This window comes from Triticum dicoccoides, chromosome 7A (assembly GCF_002162155.2).
Source record: "Triticum dicoccoides isolate Atlit2015 ecotype Zavitan chromosome 7A, WEW_v2.0, whole genome shotgun sequence".
NCBI lineage: Eukaryota > Viridiplantae > Streptophyta > Magnoliopsida > Poales > Poaceae > Triticum > Triticum dicoccoides.
The window spans coordinates 342043023-342063759 of record NC_041392.1 but is presented as its reverse complement, the minus strand read 5'-3'; the positions used below and the strand labels follow the sequence as shown (position 1 = coordinate 342063759).

The 20737-nt window shown below is 46.2% G+C and overlaps 1 protein-coding gene across 1 annotated transcript; it reads left to right on the top strand.

The window, feature by feature from the left end:
• Nucleotides 1–5006: 5006 nt before the first annotated feature.
• On the top strand, nt 5007–11949 carry LOC119327607. The gene is made up of 2 exons (XM_037600700.1): nt 5007–5541; nt 11638–11949. The coding sequence occupies exon 1, from the start codon at nt 5055–5057 to the stop codon at nt 5493–5495; it is 441 nt and encodes a 146-aa protein (XP_037456597.1). The 5' UTR covers nt 5007–5054; the 3' UTR covers nt 5496–5541; nt 11638–11949.
• Nucleotides 11950–20737: the final 8788 nt, after the last annotated feature.

Below are 20737 nucleotides of genomic sequence, written 5' to 3'. Positions count from 1 at the left end.
CGTGGTAGTAGCTGGTCATGGATCACAAACACAGAACTCAGTTCCTATGAACGGTTTCAATGAGACAACCCACCATGTACTCCTACATAGCCTCTCACCGCTACCTTTACCAAATCATGTTCACACACTTAGCTCACACACAGTAGGACATGTTCATCACTGTTCCAATTCATCCCCGATGAATCAGACCTGACTCAACTCTAAGCGGTAGCAGGCATGACAAATAAGCATGAATGAGTAGGCACATCAGGGCTCAAACAACTCCTACTCATGCTAGTGGGTTTCATCTATTTACTGTGGTAATGACAGGTCATGCAGAGGAAAGGGGTTCAACTACCGCAACATGTAACAGTTGAATCGTTGTTGTCCTAATGCAGTTAAAGAGAGCAGGAGCGAGAGAGTGGGATTGTATCGGGATGAAGAAGGGGGTTTTGCTTGCCTGGCACTTCTGAAGATATCATTGGGTCTTCATCAGTGTCAACGATCACAGCGTCGGTACAACATCTACCGAGAGGGGACAACCACCGACAACAGAGAAGGAACACAATCAATGCAATGCACGGCATGATGCATGATAATGACATGGCAATATGTTGTTGATTGAGCTAATGCAACTAGCAACACAATTAACTGAAGTTGGTTTGAATACAAGATTCAAATTCAAACTCCATATATGATTAGTTAAATGACATTTATTTGTTTTGTCCAAAACAGAGGACAAACATTGTTCAAACATGCATGAAAATGGTACAGATGGATTCCTTGAATTTTTCTGATAATTTTTCATATATAATTTATTTCATTTGGAATTACGGTTGATTTACTATGAATTTTTGAAGTTTAGGCAATTTTATGGAATTTTCTGAATTATTTTAATCTAGAAATGACTTATTGCGTCAGCACTGCGTCATGCCTGTGTCAGCAAGTCAATAGCAACGGTCTAGGTCAAACCTGACCAGTGGGGTCCACTAGTCAGTGACACAATGTTGTTCAGTGTCAATGATAGGTGGGGCCTGGTCAACGGTGACGTGGCTAGGTCAAACTGACCTGTGGGCCCGTGGGGTTAGTTTAGTCTAAATAGGAGCTAAGATGTGTTAATTAGGCCGTGGGGCCCAGTAGTCAGTGGCTCTGGGGAGGGTTAGCTGGCGGTGATTAGCGCTAAACACGCGGCCACGTCGGCTCGCCGGAGTCCCACCGGCGGCGACCAAATCTACGGCGGAAGCTCGCCGGGGCTGCGCTATAGGCGGCGTATGGACGCGCGAAGGCCACCAGAAGGTAGCCCGAGCATGTCCGCATCTAGCTAGCCGCACGGGAGGCCACGTGGTCGTGAATCGATGACGGCGAGCGCATCCGCGGTGGCCGGAGTTCAGACATGGAAGGGGTCGACGCTACGGTGTGCTAGAGGGGAAACCGAAGGGTGCTGCGGGTTCATGGGAGTGCAGCGAACACGGTGACACGCTCAGGCGCAAGCTAGGGTGGCCCTCGGCACGGCGGTGAGGAACTACGGCGGCAATGAGCTCTCGTGTCCGGTGGTTAGTGCGGCTATGACACACAAACGAGGAAGAGAGGAGAGGGGAAACGACGAGGTGCTCACGGCGAGGCCGTCGGGGTGCTCAGCAGGCTCGGGGGAGGTCCGGTGCAGGCGGAACGGCGGTGACGATCTCGGCGGACCGAGATTTAAGAAGACGGCGTGGTCGGTGTTTGAGGGCGTTCGGGCTTGCGCTTGTTGAGGGGGAAGCTTCACAGCGTCGAGGCGGATAGCGGGGATAGCACGGAGAGGCGTGGGGACGGCTGTGGCCGCGGTGGTCGGCGATGGTGGCGAGGGTGGTGTTCGGCCGTGAGAGGGAGAGAGAGCAGAGGAGGGGGAATGAGCTCGAGAGGGACTGAGAGGTGCAGGGGGGCGCGTGGCGCTCGGGAGAGATCCAGGGCGATGGGGACGTAGGCAGGCACAGTGGAGGTGGCCGGGGCGCATGCTGGCGCGCTGCGGCCACGCGCTCTGCCTACTGGCCTAGGGAGGAAGACGACAAGAAGGAGGAGGTGGGCTGGGCCGAAACTGCTGGGCCACTAGGTAAGTGGGCCTCAGGTAAGTCTCTGCTTCCTTTTTTTATTTGTTTCTGTTTTCTATTTTTCTGACATTTGTTTCTAATTTAGTAAAATACTAAATCAATTTTAAACTTCATGAAAATAATTATGTCAACTAAGTGGACTTATACAAAGCCACACAACAATTTTCAGAATTATTGAACATATATTTATATATATAATAAATATAAATCCAATTCAAATAGTTATTGAATTAATTCCAAATGCCCAAAATAAATATTTCTGAGACTCCAAAAATATTGGTTTGAGTTTTACCTCTTGACAATATTTTTATATCTTGACAGGAACATTTTCTTGGGTTTATTTGAAACAATTTTTAGTGTTGATCATTTTTATAAAAGACTTCTGAGGCTTTCCACTTTCCCCAATTCAACTTTCATAAATATATACATGATGCATGAGTGCTTGTGCAACTAGGCACAACCAATTCTAGGGCTGTGACACTAACTCTGAGCAACCAACCATTTATGGTTGTAGGGGGTGGGCTATTTATAGCCACTAGGCAACCCGACCTAATTTGTCCGAAATGACCCTGGGTCACTAAGGAACTGACACGTGTTCCAACGGTCAGATTTCAAACACACACGGCAACTTTACTTGAGCTACAAACAAAGTTGACTTACCCAGCTCTGGATAAGATTTGCTCTCATTGTCTTTGCTCGAAGACATAGGATTTTGGTTAAGCATCACTTCAGTCATTCTGACTGGTTCACTTGGACCCCACTTAACAGTACGGTGGTTCCTATGACTGAACAAAGAAGAAAAAGAACGACGAAACAACTAAGTCTTCGCGCTCCTTAGTCTTCACACGTTGTCTTCTCTTGTAATAGTCTTCAATGTGAATGTCTTCACATACCACCTTTGACTTCAATGTCTTCATACATTTTTAAGGGTCATCTCTGGTAGGAAAACCGAATCAATGAGGTACTTCTACCTGTGTTATCCTGCAATTCTCACAAACACATTAGTCCCTCAACCAGGTTTGTCGTCAATACTCCAAAACCAACTAGGGGTGGCACGAGATGCACTTACAAACCGTAACCATGCTTCTAAGGGTGGTAGTACCCGAGACCCCGGAGACAATCGATGGATTTTGAGAAGACCCCCAAACCCAACCTATTTCTTTCTAGCCTCTTCGAATCTCGAGGACGAGATTCATTTTAAGGGTGGTAGGTTTGTAACATCCCAAAATTCTAAATTTTGGAATGTTATAATAAATAGATAGATTTGATTGTTTGCTTGTTTGTTGTGTGATTGATTGACTGAAAGTGAGTGAATTCGAAACTTTTTGAAAGTTAAATGAGAGGGAATAAAAGGACTTTCCCAAACTTTCATTTTGCTTTTATGATCCCAGTGAATTCAAATTCTTTTCATCACAAAACCCTGGACAGAAGATGACATGACTTCTTCCATTTATTTAAATGAAAAGGGGTGTTGAAAATATTTGAATTTCATTTGAAAATATTTCCAATTCTGAAACTTTATGCAACTCAATGATTTTCACGAGAGAAGATAAAATGACTTCTTCAAATCATATGAAATATGAGTTGGGAGTTTAAAAGGATCAAATTCAAAGTCTTTTTGGAAATTATTTTCAATTTGGAGTTATTTGGGTTTTATTCAAATTATTTTTCTCCAAAAATAAAATATATGGAAAATAGGGTAACATGATTCCCTACATCAGAAAATTGTAGAGAAATAAATTTGAATAAATTTTGGTATTTTTAAAATGATTTTTACTAGATTTTACTAGAGGAGAAACACTCTTTGCTTTATTTGAATTTGTGTGTATTTCATTTTACTCTAGAAAAATGTTTAGCTTGTAGGAAATATTTTTTTGAAAATTTTGATATATTATATGCCTATATAATATTTTTTCTTATTTTGTTTTATTTATTTTAGTTTGTCTAGATAAATGTTTTGTAAAAAAACTTTCCCTCTGCCGACTGGGCTAGCCCAGCCGCAGCCAGGCTAAGGCCCAGCGCGCCATCCCGCTCGTCCCCGAGCTGCGCTCGGACTCCAGCCGGCGTACGCCGCTGCCGCCGCCGTGGTCAAGGAGGACTCCTCCTCCAACCCCTCCTCCACGCCTCGGAGCCCGCCCCCGCCCTCCTATAAAGCCGTAGCCCCGGCCCCGCCCCGCCTCTCGTTTCGCGCCGCCGCCCTCGCAGATCACCGCCGCCGCCGCCGAGCTCTGCAGCCGCCGCCGCACTTCGTGCCGCCGCTGCCGCCGCTAGTTGCGCCGCCCGCGCTGCCTACCGTACCACCCCGCCGCCCTCGTAGATCGCCGCCGCTCATCGCTGCCCGCAATGCCACTGCTCGCCTAGCCGAAGACCGCCGCCTCGCCGGAGCCGCTACCGGTTTTTCCCAGCCAAACTGCCGAACCGCTATAACCCTCCCCGGTCTGGTTTATTTTGGGCGTTCTTCGGTTTTTCTCTTAAAGCCGCTTTTATATTTTAATTAGGTTAATTAGCAGACATTCATCCGTTAGTATGCGTAGCGAACGGTTTTCATCGTATATGTTTCTGTAGCGAACGTTCGTTCGATAGGATTTTTGTTTTTCTTTTTAATTTTCGGCGAGGGACCTATCTGTGATGATTTTATTTACAGATCAGCCCCTGGATTTTATGGAAGTCATTAATTGTGTCACTCAACAACGCCCAAGCAGATGGAAACCAAGCGGCGCGGGAGCAGGAGCGGGGGAAGCGAACCCCCATCTACCAACATTAATGGCGTCACAGCCGCCATTAATGCCACCATGAGCTTATCTACCCCTAATCCCCATCCCTCTCCTCCACATATCAGATCGGGCGATCCCATCCTGCAATCTCCCATGGCCAAATCCGAAGAGCGTGATGGTGGGGGGAGCGCGGCGCGGAGCGAGGTCACGGAGGCTGCGGCCCGCGCATCAGGTGGCAGCACCGTCCCAGCTGCCATCGCCGCCGCCGGTGACGATGCTGCCGGAGATCGATGCGTCGTCGCCGGAGGCATCTGCGGAGATGCAGCGGGTGGTAAGGGAGAGGTTCCCGAACCGCTCCAGCTGGCCCGATATCCTCTTGGACATCCTCCGATTTGCGATGTTCGAGGAGCGCGCGCGCTTTGCGGGCGACGACGGAGGGATGGACTTTGAGTTCATCTTCTGGGCGATCCAGGAGGCAAAGTCGCCGGATCCAAGGCAGGCGGCGCGGTGGGCACGCTTCAAGACGAGGAATCCATCAAGGCTCAACATACGGCCCCCACCGGTGCTGCAGATCACCACATCCCACCGGAAGAGCTGCCGCCGGGGACCGTCCTCCCCAGAACTCCCTGAAGCATCAACACCCCGGCGCATGGCCCCTGCAGAGCGGCTCTGTCCTGCTTGCAGGGCGCAGAAGGATCAGGGGCTCCACCCTTGAACCTCCACCATGGCCAGGCGACCACGGCGAGAAGCCCCGCAACAAGGTAAAAATCATGCAATCAGATTCTCGTTTGAGTGTTCTACAAATTGTTCAATCCGAAACTTGTTTTGGTGGGGATTCCCACACCGATTTGGGGGAGAGTAACGATAGATCGGATGTGCCTGGTGTAATTGGAAGGGTTGTCCCTTCGGTTAGTCCTCGTACTTCCCCATCCTCGTCTGGATTGCAGCATGTTTTGTGTGAAAATCTGAATCCAGTGAGTTGTAGTGTCTCTGATGAACTCGTTTCTGCGAGGAGGGCGGGGCTGATTTCAAACCAGTCACCTGCAGTGAGTGGACCGACCCCTACCCCATCCCCGTTGATCACTGGATGTGTGGTTGGGAAGAAAGTGGGGGGCCAAAAGACGTCTTCTATTTTGGCAAGCGGAACTGGGGAGGAGGTGGCGGACTTTTTTGGTCAGCTTTGGGTTGTCCCTTCCCTGACCTGTAGCCGCCGCCTACATAAACCTAGAATGGAAACCCCAAAACCTAGTTTCGCCATCCCCAATCTCTTTTGGATTTGGAAGGATTTGTTCTTATCAAGAAAATTCTCGGTCCAAGATTGTTACCCGATCTCTTCTGTAGGACCTTTTGATCCTGTTCCGACTTCTTTCAAGATCTCTGTTGAGGGGTTAGGTTTTTCTAGATCGTTCGTTGAAGCAGTTAAGGGAGGGATGGAAAATCGTGGGCAGTTGACGAAAAGGAATCGCCGGCCACCACCAGGGAAGAAGCCCACCCTGCAGGAGGGGAAATCTTCCTCTTCCTTGGTTACTGGAAAACCAGGGCAACAAGGGGCGCCCAAATCGACCCAGGGGATTTCTGCACAAGCTGCTCCGGCGGCTGCAGCCCCACCACCACCTCCTCCCCCTCCAGCAGTACAAATCCTCGACCCAAAATAAAAAGATATGATCTGCTTCAATTGTAGTTGGCCCGGTCACTACGTGGGTAATTGTGTGGAGCCAAAAAAATGCTTTATCTGTGCTGGAAATCATAATGTCAACAACTGCGCGGCTTGGGCAAAACCTCAACCTGCTGCTACTTACTTTGGAAGTGCAGCCTCGGGTCTGGGTTTCTATCATATTGAGGTCCCTGTAGCGGCCGAATCTAGCTGGCTGAATTACAAAAATTGTGCTGTCCTCAAGGTGGTTAAGGGCGAGGTTTCTGCCTCAGATCTGCTCACCCAGCTCAACGGGATCTTTTGTAAGAACAAAGAGTGGCCGTGGCAGATCAGGGAACTGGAGAACAAGAAATTTCTGCTGAGATTTCCACCTTGGAAAAATGTAGATGATCTAATTGAGTTCCCACCATTTGAGCTACCCATTGCTGGGGTGTCTGTCAAAATTTGTGAATGGGAAGGAATGTTGGATGAGTTTGGAGCACTTACTGAGGCTTGGGTGTAGATCGAGGGGATCCCGCCTAAATGGTGTGCTTGGAAAGTCTTTGCTCAGATCACAACATGTTTTGGGATTCTAGTGGATGTTGACTGGAATGGTATTTTCAAGAGTTTTTATGAAACTATTCGAGTCAAGGTTGCCTGCAGAGATCCTAGGAAGATTCCCTATGAAAGGTTGGTGGAAATGAAAAAGAAACTCTACCTGCTGTTTTTTACAGTGGAAGGGTTTGAGCAGAATGGTGAAGACTCTGATGGAGGTGATGACGATACAGGTATGGATAATCTGGAGGAAAATGAGGAAAATAACAATAAGGATGCTGAGGATAAGAAAGACATGGAGGATGGTGAAGGTGAAGCTATTGACGAACTGGACTAGGCCTACTTCCCTACCAAAACAGTCCCCTCCACCAGCTCGAACAAAACCATGGCTCTAGTGACTGCTTCTGCAATGGAAATCAATTCGTTTAAGATGATAAATGCAAGGCAGGGAAATAAAGTTGATGACCTCATCGACAAGACACCCGTGAAATCTGATGGAGATGAAACAGAAACAACTCCGAGATTTGCAAGGTCTGATGCGCTGTCAGTTCATCTGGACTACTGCTCTGAGCAGCTTAGCAAGTTTGAGATGGTGGAATCTGATGTGGAAGAAGAAAACACCAATACTGAAATGGAATGCTTACCTGAGGATTTAACCCTGGCAATGAACTCAGTAAAAAGATCGTTGCTGGACTCACTTGAGAAAGCTGACACAGTTGTCAAGAAGAAACCCAGTGTCAAAAACTCACCTACATGGGGCCCAGTTCTGGCTAATAAACCTATGACCAGAAATCAAGGAAATACTAAGATCATGGATAAGGCAGTTGCATACATGATGAAGAAGAACTTGGAAATACCAGCTACATTTAAAGGTAAATCATTTGCTACCCTTGACCCTAATGAACTTGCTTCTTATACTACTAAAGTGGATCTTTGTATTGGTAATAGTAAGGAAGAGCAAAAAGAAATTATTCTTGACCTAATTGATAAGGAAAAAATTAGATGCCTACAATTTGCTAATGAAAACCCAGAGATTGTTCTCCCTGACAATTTAGATTTGATGGAACTGAGTGTTCCTACCTCTGTTCCTAGGAAGGAGGATTTACCATATACTGGATCGGTTGGCACTGCTGGTTCAGTTATGGAATGCCCAATCTTGAATAATAAGAAAAATCCTTGTGGCTTATCCCACCCTTTTAAAGTTAAATGATAGGAGCTTTTTGGAATATTCGCGGTCTAGGTCAACCAGGAAAAATTCAGTGCCTAGGAGATTTCATTTGTAATAACCATGTGGATTTCTTGTGTTTCTCTGAAACCAAAAGAGAAAGCATTGATACTCATATCCTTAACAGCATAGCTGGCAGGATAATCTTTGATTGGCACTATCTGCCTGCGATTAACACGGCTGGTGGGATCCTTGTGGGTCTTAGAAATGATTTGTTTGAAGTTATTGGTTTTGTTAATAAGAAATCTTGCATTGTTGCAACTCTGAAAAATAAAGCAGATGGTTTCATTTGGCATCTTATTGCTGTATATGGTACATCTTATAATGAATTTAAACTAGAATTCATTGCTGAATTGCATGAGGTTATGGAGGGGCTCACTTACCCAGTTTTACTTGGGGGTGATTTTAATTTAGTCAGGTCCACGGCTGACAAGAATAATGGTGTTATTAATAATCAGTTTCCGTACCTCTTCAATGATTGGATTAACAAATGGTCTCTTATGGAGATCAATGTGGCAAATAGGAAGTATACTTGGAGTAATAACCAAGACAAACCTATTTTTGCCACTATAGATAGAGTTTTTACTTCTCTTTCCTGGGATGCTCACTTTCCTTTGTCAGTTGTTTCTGCACTTCCTCGGGTGGGGAGTGACCATGCACCTTTGCTTTTGGACACAGGGGCACGGAGGGTTACCTCCCCCAGGATTTTTTGTTTTGAGAAATGGTGGCTTGACCACCCTGATTTAAAAAAAATGGTGATTGACACCTGGAACACCCTGGTTCCTGGAGAAACAGCTATAGATATTTGGATGAATAAGAGTAAGCTATTTAGGAAGAAAGCTCAAGGGTGGAGTATTAACATTGAAGCAGCTAGTAAAAAGAGGAAGAGGGAGCTTTTGCTCGAGTTCGACATTCTTGACGTGTTCTCTGAGAGAAACCAGATTGATGATAGGGATAGGATCAGGATGGAGGAAATTAAAAAAGAACTTGCTCAAATCTGGAGCAAAGAGGAAACTGCCTTGTGGCAGCGATCCAGAGATCGTCGAATTATTGATGGGGACAAAAATAATGCCTATTTCCACGCATTGGCCAACCATAGACATAGGAAAAATCATCTTTCCGAGTTAATTGGGGATTATGGTCCAGTTTACACCACTCAGGAAATGTTGGGGGTAGCTACCACCTATTATAAAAACTTATTTTGCTTTGAAAATAAACACAATATTTGCCTCGGTCCTTCCTTCTGGGAGGAAAATGAGTTGATTACTCAAGAGGAGAACGACCATTTGCAAAAAAACTTTTCTGAGGAAGAAATTAAAGAAGCAATCTTTGGGTCTTATGCCCATGGAGCTCCAGGCCCAGATGGACTATCTTTTCTGTTTTATCAAACCTTTTGGGAGGTTATTAAAACTGACTTCATGGCCCTGGTCAGAGACTTTGAAGAGGGCAAGCTAGATTTACAACGTTTGAATTTTGCCTTGATTATTCTCATTCCAAAAGAACCTGATGCCAGAGAAATGAAGAAGTTTCGTCCTATAAGTCTGAGAAATTGTGGGATTAAAATTTTCTCTAAAGCCATGACCAATAGGGTATCCCCAGTAGGACGTAGATTGATTTCTTCTAATCAAACTGCGTTCATTAAGGGGAGATACATCCTGGAGAGTGTGGTTATGGCGCATGAGGTGATCCATGAAATTAAAATTTCAGGCTCACAGGGTTTAGTTCTTAAATTGGATTACGAGAAAGCGTATGATAGAGTTAGTTGGTAATTCCTATTTGATATGCTTCATTCGAGAGGTTTTGGTCCAAAGTGGATTTCTTGGATCAAAAGTACTCTCATCAATAGCACGTTCAGTGTGAGAATAAATGACACTACTGGTCCCTACTTTGTAGGAGGTAATGGTCTCAAACAAGGGGACCCACATTCTCCTTTGTTATTTAACTTGGTTGCTGATGTTTTTACTAAAATGTTAAAAAAAGCTGCGTCTCAAAATTTAATATCTGGGCTTCTGCCTCATGTGATTCCTGGAGGTGTGGTTAGTCTGCAATATGCAGACGACACTATACTTTTTTTGGAGAACTCTACTCAGAAAGCAAGGAATTTTAAATGGCTTTTGTCATGCTTTGAAAACCTATCTGGGATGAAAATTAATTTCCACAAGAGTGATCTCATGACTATTAATGTGGATGATGCAACTGCTAAGGAATTTGCTCAGATATTCTGCTGTAAAAAAGGCTCTTTCCCTATTAAATATCTGGGAGTGCCTCTACACTATGATAAGTTGAAAAAGGAGGATTTACAGCCTATTATTGATAGAATCATTAAGGGCATATCTGGCTGGTTGGGGAGATATCTCACGTATAAAGGGAAAATTATTTTACTATGTGCTTGTGTGGTTAGTATTCCTGCTTACTTGATGTCTGTGACCAAATTTCCTAAGTGGGCAATTAATGCCATTAACTCCCAAATGGCTCATTTCTTTTGGGGGAATATAGGAGACCAACACAAGTACCACCTGGCTAATTGGGGCCTAATTACTAGGAAGAAGGAATTTGGAGGCTTGGGGGTTCCTAACATTAGAGAGTATAATATGGCTTTACTAGCTTCTTGGGGTAAAAGATTTTTTAATAATCCTGACTCAGATTGGGTTAAGCTTCTCTTGTACAAATACAGAGTTAATTCTCCTAATCTGCTCTGGGCTAAGAGTGAAAGGGGCTCTACCTTTTGGAAGAGCATAACTTGGGCCCTGGCTGCTGCAAAAACCTTTTATAGATGGAAACTGGGCTATGGAAAACTCATTAGTTTTTGGCATGATGTGTGGGTGGGGGATTGTTCCCTTAAGGTACAATTTTGGGATTTATTTAGTATATGTAACCAAACTGACAGTACAGTAGCTCAAGTGTGGGATGGTAATGATTTAAAATTAACCTTTAGAAGATGTGTTGATCTTCGTGGAATGAACCGCTGGGAACAACTTGTTTATGTGATCCAGCAAAACCCTCCTTTGGATGGAGTGGATACCCCAATTTGGGGCTTAGAATCCAATGGGACTTTCTCGGTTAAATCCTTTTATAAACAAATCAATTTTGGTGGAATAGTTCCTACTATTAGTGATAAAATGTGGAAAATTTTATGTCCGCAGAACATCCATATTTTCCTTTGGCTATGTGTTCACAATAAGATACTTACCAGAGATAATCTTGTGAAAAGGAGGGGAGTTGAAGACCCTTCCTGTTTATTTTGCTCTGACTTTGAAACTATTCAACACCTATTGTTTGACTGTGTGGTGGCCCAACAAGTTTGGGAATTTGTTGCAGAAGCTTTTGGTATCGACAGAATTTCTTGTTTTGGAAATATTGTGTCCTTCTAGCGCCTGCCTTGTATTGATGACAACTACTGCCTTGTGGAGCCTGTGGAGACTAAGAAATGAGTTTTGCTTTCAGGGGCGCAAATGGAGAAGTGTGAAGTGCATTCTTGCAAAACTAAGCAGTTTTTTACACCAATGGAAAGTTCTCTGTAATGATGGGCAGGCGACTCTACTGCTACGATGCATCCTTCTGCTGGACAAACGGCGTGGGGAACTCCTCCGGATTGCATGGAGATGATGCTGGGAGAGACCAACTGAAAAACTGGGCGCTGGAGATGATGGATCACTCCTGAAGATCTTCCTGTCGTTCTCCTTCGTTTCTCATTTCTGTTGGTGCTCTGTAATAAGTAAAAGACTTCGTTTTTGCTTCTAGCCTCTAAACTGTTATATTGGCTTTAGGCTTTTATCATTGATTTAGCTGCTCTGTAGTAGCCGAATGTTACTATGTAAAACTGGTTGCTGTCTGCTTCATTCTATAAAAATGGGGCAGGGGGGGCAACCCCCTTTCTTTCAAAAAAAAGATCAGCCCCTGGTTTTCAAACGACCACATCTTTTTACTCGTTTGTCCAAATTCAACGAACCCAATGCCCACTTCTTCATTACGATCTTCTCTATCCAGTAAAACAACTTAAACATGTTTTTGAAAATTTTAAAATTTGAATTAGAACATATTGGTATTCAAACTTCGTTCAACCGTAACTTAAGTTTTGTAGCTCCGTTTGAGTTGATTCTTTTTGCAAATCGAAGCTCTTGACCTAAACTTTCTGATAAGGCCAAATTCATACAATTTTGGTACTGCTAGGAATTGTTTTATGTTGCAATAGTTATTTGCTTGGTTTTGATGTTTTCCGAAGTGTCTTCTTCGTTCTTTCCGACCTTTTGAGTGATTACTTATGTGTGGTTACTATTGCTTGCTTACGATAAATTGATCGGAGTGTGACGAGTAGAACTATAAAGAGTTTTGAGTGCGAATCATCTTCATCGACATTCCAGGCAAGTTCACACTTTGATCATATCCCTTTCATACCCAGTTTTTATGCATTAGTTTCACCCTCAAACATTGCATGAGTAGGATTGATAACATGTGGGAAGTAGTTGATGAGGTAGGAACCTATTGCCCTACATTCAAACCTTGGGAGTTACTATTACGTTATGCTTATATTTCCATGCTATGCTCGTAGACGTGGATTAGGTTTTGAGAGTATTCATGACAGATGTGAGGTTGTTAGTTAATGGTCTACTTAAGGTGGCAACTTAAACACACTTCTGGGTGGATTGAGGGAACTGGTTATTCTAGGATTGCCTGTCTAGGCACCTGGGTAGACCAGGATTGCCTGTTTTTTTATGGACCGCCACCCAGGCTCAAAGGGATCATGAGATTATTCATGCTAGAAACTTCCGTGTGCAGCCACAAGCGACTATGGGCTCTAGCATAGTTGATTAAGTAATGCGAACTCTTACAGTGGTAGACTAGCAGACGTAGGGGAAAGTAGGTGTAACAGTCTACCCGATCGTAAGGTGCTAGCGCTTCTGAAAGACTATGTCCCGGTCATCCGTTTCTCAAACACCATTTAGTGCGAAAATCCCAACGGAGGAGATCGAGTCTTGTGGGGAAAAGTGCGCAAACCTCTACAGAGTGTATAAACTAATCATGATTAGCCGTGTCGCCGGTTATGGACGTCTTGAGTATCCAATACTTGGATTATCATGTGAATCTCATCATGTGACTTTAATTAATTTTGTTGGGTTATAATGATGATGCTTAATTGGGATTGAGGGGGTGTCTACACTCTCAATGTTTAACAACCACCATGATAGTTAAATTAAAATTTATTCCTTTGCAGTAGGGAAAAATTGGCTTTTCGCAAAAACATATAACCATAGAGCTTTTCCACCAGCCATATATGCATGCAGTGATAGCCATTGTTCATCATTCTCTATGGTGTGAATTTGCTAGTACATTCAATGTACTGACCCTTGTGGCTGCAACATCTCATGTCGCAGGAATCTTACGACGAGTAAGTGATACGTTAGTGTTACGATTTCTACACTCAACTTTGCCGTTGGTGTTGATGGGAATCCACAACCTTGTTAGTTCCGCTATTTGGATTGAGGTAATAGTATTTCACATTACTTTATACATGTGATTTACCTCTATTATAAATCCTCGAGTACTGTGTGTGTCAGCATACTGATCCAGGGATGACACTTAAGCACAGAGACTTGACCGTCTGAGGTCGGGTCGCTACATTTTTATGCACAAGTCCTTATTTACAGAACACATATAGATAAGAGAAAGAACTTATCTATTTGGCTTGCTGGAGACTACAGTGTAGGCTCATCTTCTCATCCCCTCTTGGGGGCCAAGTCCACGACAGGAGCCTGCAGTTTATGCAGATGAAAATGATGCTAGATGCGATCTTATCTACATGAACATGCAATGCTCATGATACGCTTATGCATGCATGCAACTTGTCGGGGGCCCCTAGCGCTTCATTTATTTCTCTGTTGCTCAGGGTCTGCGACTGGCTTTGTACAAGGGGTTACATGCAACTAAGGCAAGTCCTGTACAAAAGGGTGGTTGTTGGGCAGGGCCCTATAGCCGTGCCTTATGGGTAGAACTGGCAGAGATGCTCAATATTCCATGAGTTTTGCAATTGAATGCCATCTCCAGTCTCCAGACGGACTGCACCAGGTCTGGTGACTTGTACTACCCGATAAGGGCCTTCCCACTTTGGCGTCAACTTGTTTGCACCCTTGGCGGACTGAACGCGCCTAAGGACAAGGTCGCCTTCCTCAAAACACCGGTCATGAACCCTGCGGTTGTGATAGCAACGCAGGGCTTGCTGGTAGTGTGCAACACACATAGCAGACCAGAGACGGTTCTCCTCGAGAAGCAGAACATCGTCACGGCAGTGCCGATCCTGCGTTACTTCGTAAATGAGTTTCATGGGGATAACTGCTTCTGCCCCATAGACTAGGGAGAAGGGAGTCTGCCCGATAGCTTGATTTGGTGTCATTCTAATGGACCAAAGAACCACTGGCAACTCGTTGATCCATCACCTGCCGCACTTCTGCAGCTTATCAAATATTCTTGTCTTGAGTCCTTGCAACACTTCAGCATTCGCCCTGTCAACTTGTCCATTTCTTCTATGATGTGCAACAGAGGCAAATGAGATCTCACTTCTGAGGGCATGAACTTATTGCATTAAGGGCGACTCATGAATAGGGTGCCATTGTCAGTGATGATCCGGGCAGAGAACCCAAAGCAGCAGACCAATCCTTTCAAGAACTTGATAGCTGACTGCACGGTCACCTTCCTCACGGCTTCTACTTCCGGCCACTTTGTAAACTTGTCAATTGCAACGAACAAGAATTCAAAGCCCCCGACAGCTCGGGGGAAGGGCCGAGGATATTGATCCCCCAAACCGAAAACGGCCATGACAAAGCGATTGTCCGAAGAGCTTGGGCCGGGAGATGGATGTTCTTGGAATGGAACTTGCAGGCTTCACATTTGGTGACTAGCTCGACCGCACCTTGGAGGGCTGTGGGCCAATAAAATCCTTGTCGAAATGCTTTCCCAACCAAAGCCCTCGATCCAATGTGGGAGCCGAACATGCCTTTGTGTATTTCTGCCAGTAGTTCCTTTCCTTCTTCCCGGCAAATGCACTTCAATTTCACACCGTTGGGCCTTCTTCTATATAGTTTTTCATCGACAAACTGATACATACTGACCCTCCAGGCTACTCTTTCAGCTTCTTCTTGCTCTTCGGGAAGTTCTCCGGTTTTGAGGAAATGAACTATGTGCCTTTCCAAAGTTGGAGCCTGGGGCTCGACAACAAGGACTAGCGGCACCTCCTCCTTCGTCGGAGCGCACCCCTCGACCACGAGGACCGGTGGTCTAGTGGGAGGAGGTGGCTAAGTAGCTGAAGGGTAGTTGTCCCCATGAAGGTCTTTGCTGGGAGCCCCGGGAGGCTCTACCGGCAGAGGCTTACCAGATTTCAGTTTCCTCCTCTTCCGGGCCATTGTTGCCAGGGATATGGAGGATTGAGTAAGGTGGAGAACAAAAGTTGCTGGTTCCATAGGAAGGTTCTGTGTAGCGTGCTTTGACAGATGATCAGCAGTGCTTTTTTCCGCACAGGGTACATGCTCTATTTGCAATCCATCAAAGCGCTCCTCCAGTCTTCTCGCTTCCTCAGCATATGCCTCCATCAATGGAATTTGGTTATCCTTGTTGACTTGTCTCACCACAAGTTCTGAATCTCCTCGAATGATCAGCTTCTTGGTCCCCAATTCTGTTGCAATCCTGAGCCCGGCAAGGAGCCCTTCATACTCTGCAGTATTGTTGGTCGCCTCCTCCCGGGGAAAATGCATCTGGCGACGTACTTCAGGCACTCTCTAGTGGGAGCGACGAGAAGCACGCCAGCCTCTTTACCTTGTAGGGAGAAGGCACCATCGAAATAAATGATCCATTCTTGGGGTGCTTCCTTACCGGGAATAACTGTCTCTAGTACCTCTTCACCAGGGGTTGGCGTCCACTCTGCAATAAACTCTACCAGTGCCCTGCTCTTAATTGTTGGTGTGCTTTCAAACTTTAGGCCAAAGCTGGATAACTCCAATGCCCACTCCACTATTCTTCCAATAGCCTCAGGGTTTCGGAGTATCCTTTGCAAAGGGAAGTGGGTGACAATTGTGATCTGATGGGCTTGGAAGTAGTGACGCAATTTACTTGAGGCCATGACAAGGCCAAAAATCAAGTTTTGCACACTAGAGTACCTAGATCTAGCCCCCTGCAATAGGGAGCTGGCGAAGTACACTAGGCGCTACAACGCTTTCTTCCTTGCCATGTCCTTGGGGTTGCCTCTGCTGCCGTGCTCTTCCCTGTCTTGATCCACATCTGGCCTTGCCGGGCTGTGCTCACTCTCTCCCCAGGAAGGGACACTAGCTAAGGCTGCTGCCTCTTCCACTTCCTGCTGCGCCACTAGTGTTGCACTAACCACTTGATTAGTTGCGTCCAGGTATAGCAGCAACGGCTCTTGTAGTTTGGGAGCAACCAAAGTGGGCATATAAGACAAGTGGGTCTTTAAATCTTGTAGTGTTGTGTCTGCTTCCGGAGTCCACTTCATGGGTCCTGCCATCTTGAAAATTTTGAAGAACGGCAAGGCACGCTCGGTAGACTTGGAGATGAACCTGCTAAGAGCAGCAACGCACCCTGTGAAATGCCTCACATCTTTAACTATCTTAGGTGCTTTATTATGCTTGACATCCTTGATCTTATCGGGGTTGGCCTATATCTCACGGTGGGACACAAAGAAGCCAAGTAGCTTGCTGGACGGAACGCCAAACACACACTTCTCTGGGTTTAGCTTCTAGTTGATCTTGCGCAGATTATCAAACGTCTCTTCTAAGACCTTGATGAGGGTTGATCTTTCCTTTGTCTTGACCACAATATCATCCATGTAAGATTTAATATTCCTGTGCAACTGTGATTCAAAACCAATCTGGACTGCTCTTGCAAAAATGGATCCGGCACTCTTGAACCCGAAAGGCATTCGCACGAAGCAGTATGTGCCACATGGGGTGATGAATGAGGTCTTCTCTTCATCTTCCTTGGACATAAAGATTTGATGATATCCAGAGTATGCATCCAAAAAGGAGAGCAAATCACACCCGGAAGTGGAACCCACAATCTGGTTGATGCGCGACAAGGGGATGGGTCCTTTGGGTAGGCCTTGTTCAGATCCATGAAATCTATGCAAAGCCTCCATTTTCCATTAGCCTTGCACACGGCCACTGGGTTTGCCAACCACGTTGGATGTAATACTCCTCTGACCAAACTAGTTGCCTCGAGTTTCTTGATCTCCTCGGTGATGAACTACTGCCGCTCCAAGGCTTGCTTTCGGACCTTCTGCTTGATGGGTCGGGCATGCAGGCAGATAGCAAGGTGGTGCTTGATTACCTCCCTGGGAACACCGGGGATATTAGATGGTTGCTAGGCAAACACATCGATATTTTCCCGCAGGAAGGCAACGCACGCGCTTTCCTATTTCTCATCAAGGGTGGCACTGATAGTGAAAGTACCATCAGTGCCATCCAGCCTTGCCGGGACCTTTTTCACATGGGGTGCAACAGCCTTGGATCTCTTGCTATTGGAACATTCTGGCAAGTCATCAATAGGCGCAACATACTCTGAAGAGGTACGCTTCCCGGATTCCTTGCTGGCGTCCCTGCTAGACTTTTTCTTTCCTTTGCTTTCCTTGGCGGGAACTGCGGCTTCAGCTACCTCTGCCGCAACTGTGTCCCGATACATCTTATCCACGCAAATAATTGCATCCTTCTCATCTGATGGAATGGAATGAAGCCCACCAACCCTGGCATCTTCAAGGTGTTGTAGGCATAGTGCAATGCCGCAATGAATTTGGCCAAACCTAGGCGTCCAAGGATTCTGTTGTATGGCAGGGGGAGGTCGACCACATCAAACACAACCTTCTCAGTCCGGTAATTCAACTCTCCCTCGAATGTCACTGGCAACATGATCCTTCCCTTAGGACGACTCCTGCTGGGGTTGATTCCTTGAAACGTGCCTATGACGTTTAGATCTTCCTCTGTTATCTGACGTTTGCTGATGACCTTTGGGGAAATCAGATTCAACCCGGCCCCACTGTCAACCAGCATCTTTGTGACTTTGAGGTTGCGGATCGTTGGTGAGACCAACAACGGCAAGCACCCTACCGCGGTGGTGCGGTCAGGGTGGTCCTCTTCGTCAAAGATGATGGGCCTGCGTGACCACTTGAGCGGCTTCCGAGAATCTGCCATTGGCTCCATGACTTTAACCTCACGTGCCCACTGTTTAAGTTGGTTGTGAGAGGAGTGCAGAGATGAACCCAAGTCAATGCATAGGGCGTCAGTGGCCTTCTAGAATGCCTGCTCGCTGGTTTCCTCTTCATCCCCTCCATCACTTGCATCATTGCAATCCTCTTTCTCTCGGCCCCTGGCGGGTTTTCCTTGGTTCTGAGGAGCCTTGCCGAGGCAATTTACTTCACTGCCTCGGCCCTTCCCGCCAGCGCCATTCTGACCTTTTTCCTTATCACTCTTCTCATACTCAGTCCTCTGCTTCTTCACTAGCTGTTCAACTTATTGACATTCCTAGAGATCGTGGCCCATGGTCCGATCAATCTTGCAGTACGGACCATCACCTTTACCAGCCTTCTCGATAGCCGCAGCCTCCCGACAGTCAGTGCACACGACAACTTCCTTGCTGGGGGCTTCGCCCTTAGACTTCTTGCCAGTACTCGGTGTGCCCGATCCCTCAACAGTCATTACCGCCTTATCCTTGCGCCTCTTGCTGCGCTTCTTGTTCTTCTTCTTCTTCTTCTTCTTCAGACTGGTGGCCTCGCCGTTATCCTTTGAGTCAATGTCGACGCCATCTTCTTCTCCAAGGAGTTTCATCCCCTCCGCCACCTGAGCACACTTGCCCACAAAGGTGTAAATCTCCTTCACAGTCTTGGGAAACTGAACGTTCATCTTGGAACGTATCCGACGGTTGCACACATTGGACTAGAATGCAACTATCATAGCTACCGGGTGGATATTTGGAATATTTCTATGGACTAGGATAAACCTCCGCATGTACTTCCGCAGAGTCTCTCCTTCCTTCTGTGGGAGAAGCTGCAAATCGCTAGGTCGCCCTGGTTCTTGGTGGCCGCCTGTGAAGGTGCCAACAAACTCATGGCATAGGTCAGCCCAGGTCGAGATGGAGTTCTTCGGCAGGTGCATCAGCCAAGACCTCACGTTTGGCTTGAGTGACAAAGGGAAGTAGTTGGCAAAAAGCTTCTCATCTCTTCCCCCGACAACTTGAACAGCGATGGTGTAGATGCTCAACAACTCTGTCGGCTTCAGTCTCCCATCATACTTCTCTAGAATCTCTGGCTTGAACATGCGAGCGGACGGCGAACGGATTTGCCGCAGCTCACGGGTGAAGGCAGGGCACCCAGCCTCGAAAGGCAGGTACCCTCCTCCGCCGAGTGCAGGCTCGTCGACATTGGGGCTATCGCACCCATTGGACTGGTTGTGGTTGTCGCGGCGTCGCTCAATGGTGACACGCGCGCCCTCCATCTGCTTGTCCTCCGGGGCTCGCCGTCGGCCTTGACATGCTCGAGGATCGGATGAAGCCATCGAGACATCATCAAGCTCTTGGTCGCGTGGCCCTCATGCTAGTTGCCACAGTGGGGATTGCACCATGGGGGTGGCTGAAAGGATCGAGAAGAGGCGTCTAGAGGGGGGTGATTAGACACTAAGTGCTAAAAGTTGTAGTTTTTAATTTCTTTAAGTTGAAGTGGAGTTTTGGCACAAGTTTAACAATCACAATACATATCAAGCAAGCATGCAAAGAGTATATGAGCAGCAGAAAGTGAAGCATGCAACTTGCAAGAATGTAAAGAGATGGGATTGGAGTGTGCAAACGCAATTTGGGGACACAGAGATTTTTGAGACGTGGTTCCGATAGGTGGTTCTATCGTACATCCAAGTTGATGGAGACTTCAACCCACGAAGGGTAACGGTTGCGCGAGTCCACGGAGGGCTCCACCCACGAAGGGTCCACGAAGAAGCAACCTTGTCTATCCCACCATGGCCGTTGCCCACGGAGGACTTGCCTCACTAGCGGTAGATCTTCACGAAGTAGGCGATCTCCTTTCCCTTACAAACTCCTTGGTTCAACTTCACAATCTTGTCGGAGGCTCCCAAGTGACACCTAGCCAATCTAGGAGACACCACTCTCCAAGAAGTAACAAATGGTGTGTTGATGATGAACTCCTTGCTCTTGTGCTTCAAATGATAGTCTTCCCAACACTCAACTATCTCTCTCTCACAGGATATGGATTTTGTGGAAAGAAGATTTGAGTGGAAAGCAACTTGGGGAAGGCTAGAGATCAAGATTCATATGGTAAGAATGGAATATCTTGGCCTCAACACAAGTGTAGGTGGTTCTCTCTCAGAAAAAGTAGGTTGGAAGTGTAGGTTTGTTCTGATGGCTCTTCCATGAATGAAGAGGTGGTGGAGGGGTATATATAGCCTCCACACAAAATCTAACCGTTACACACAACTTGCCAATCTCGGTGGGACCGAATTGATAAACTCGGTCGGACCGATTCAGCAAATCTAGTGACCGTTAGGGT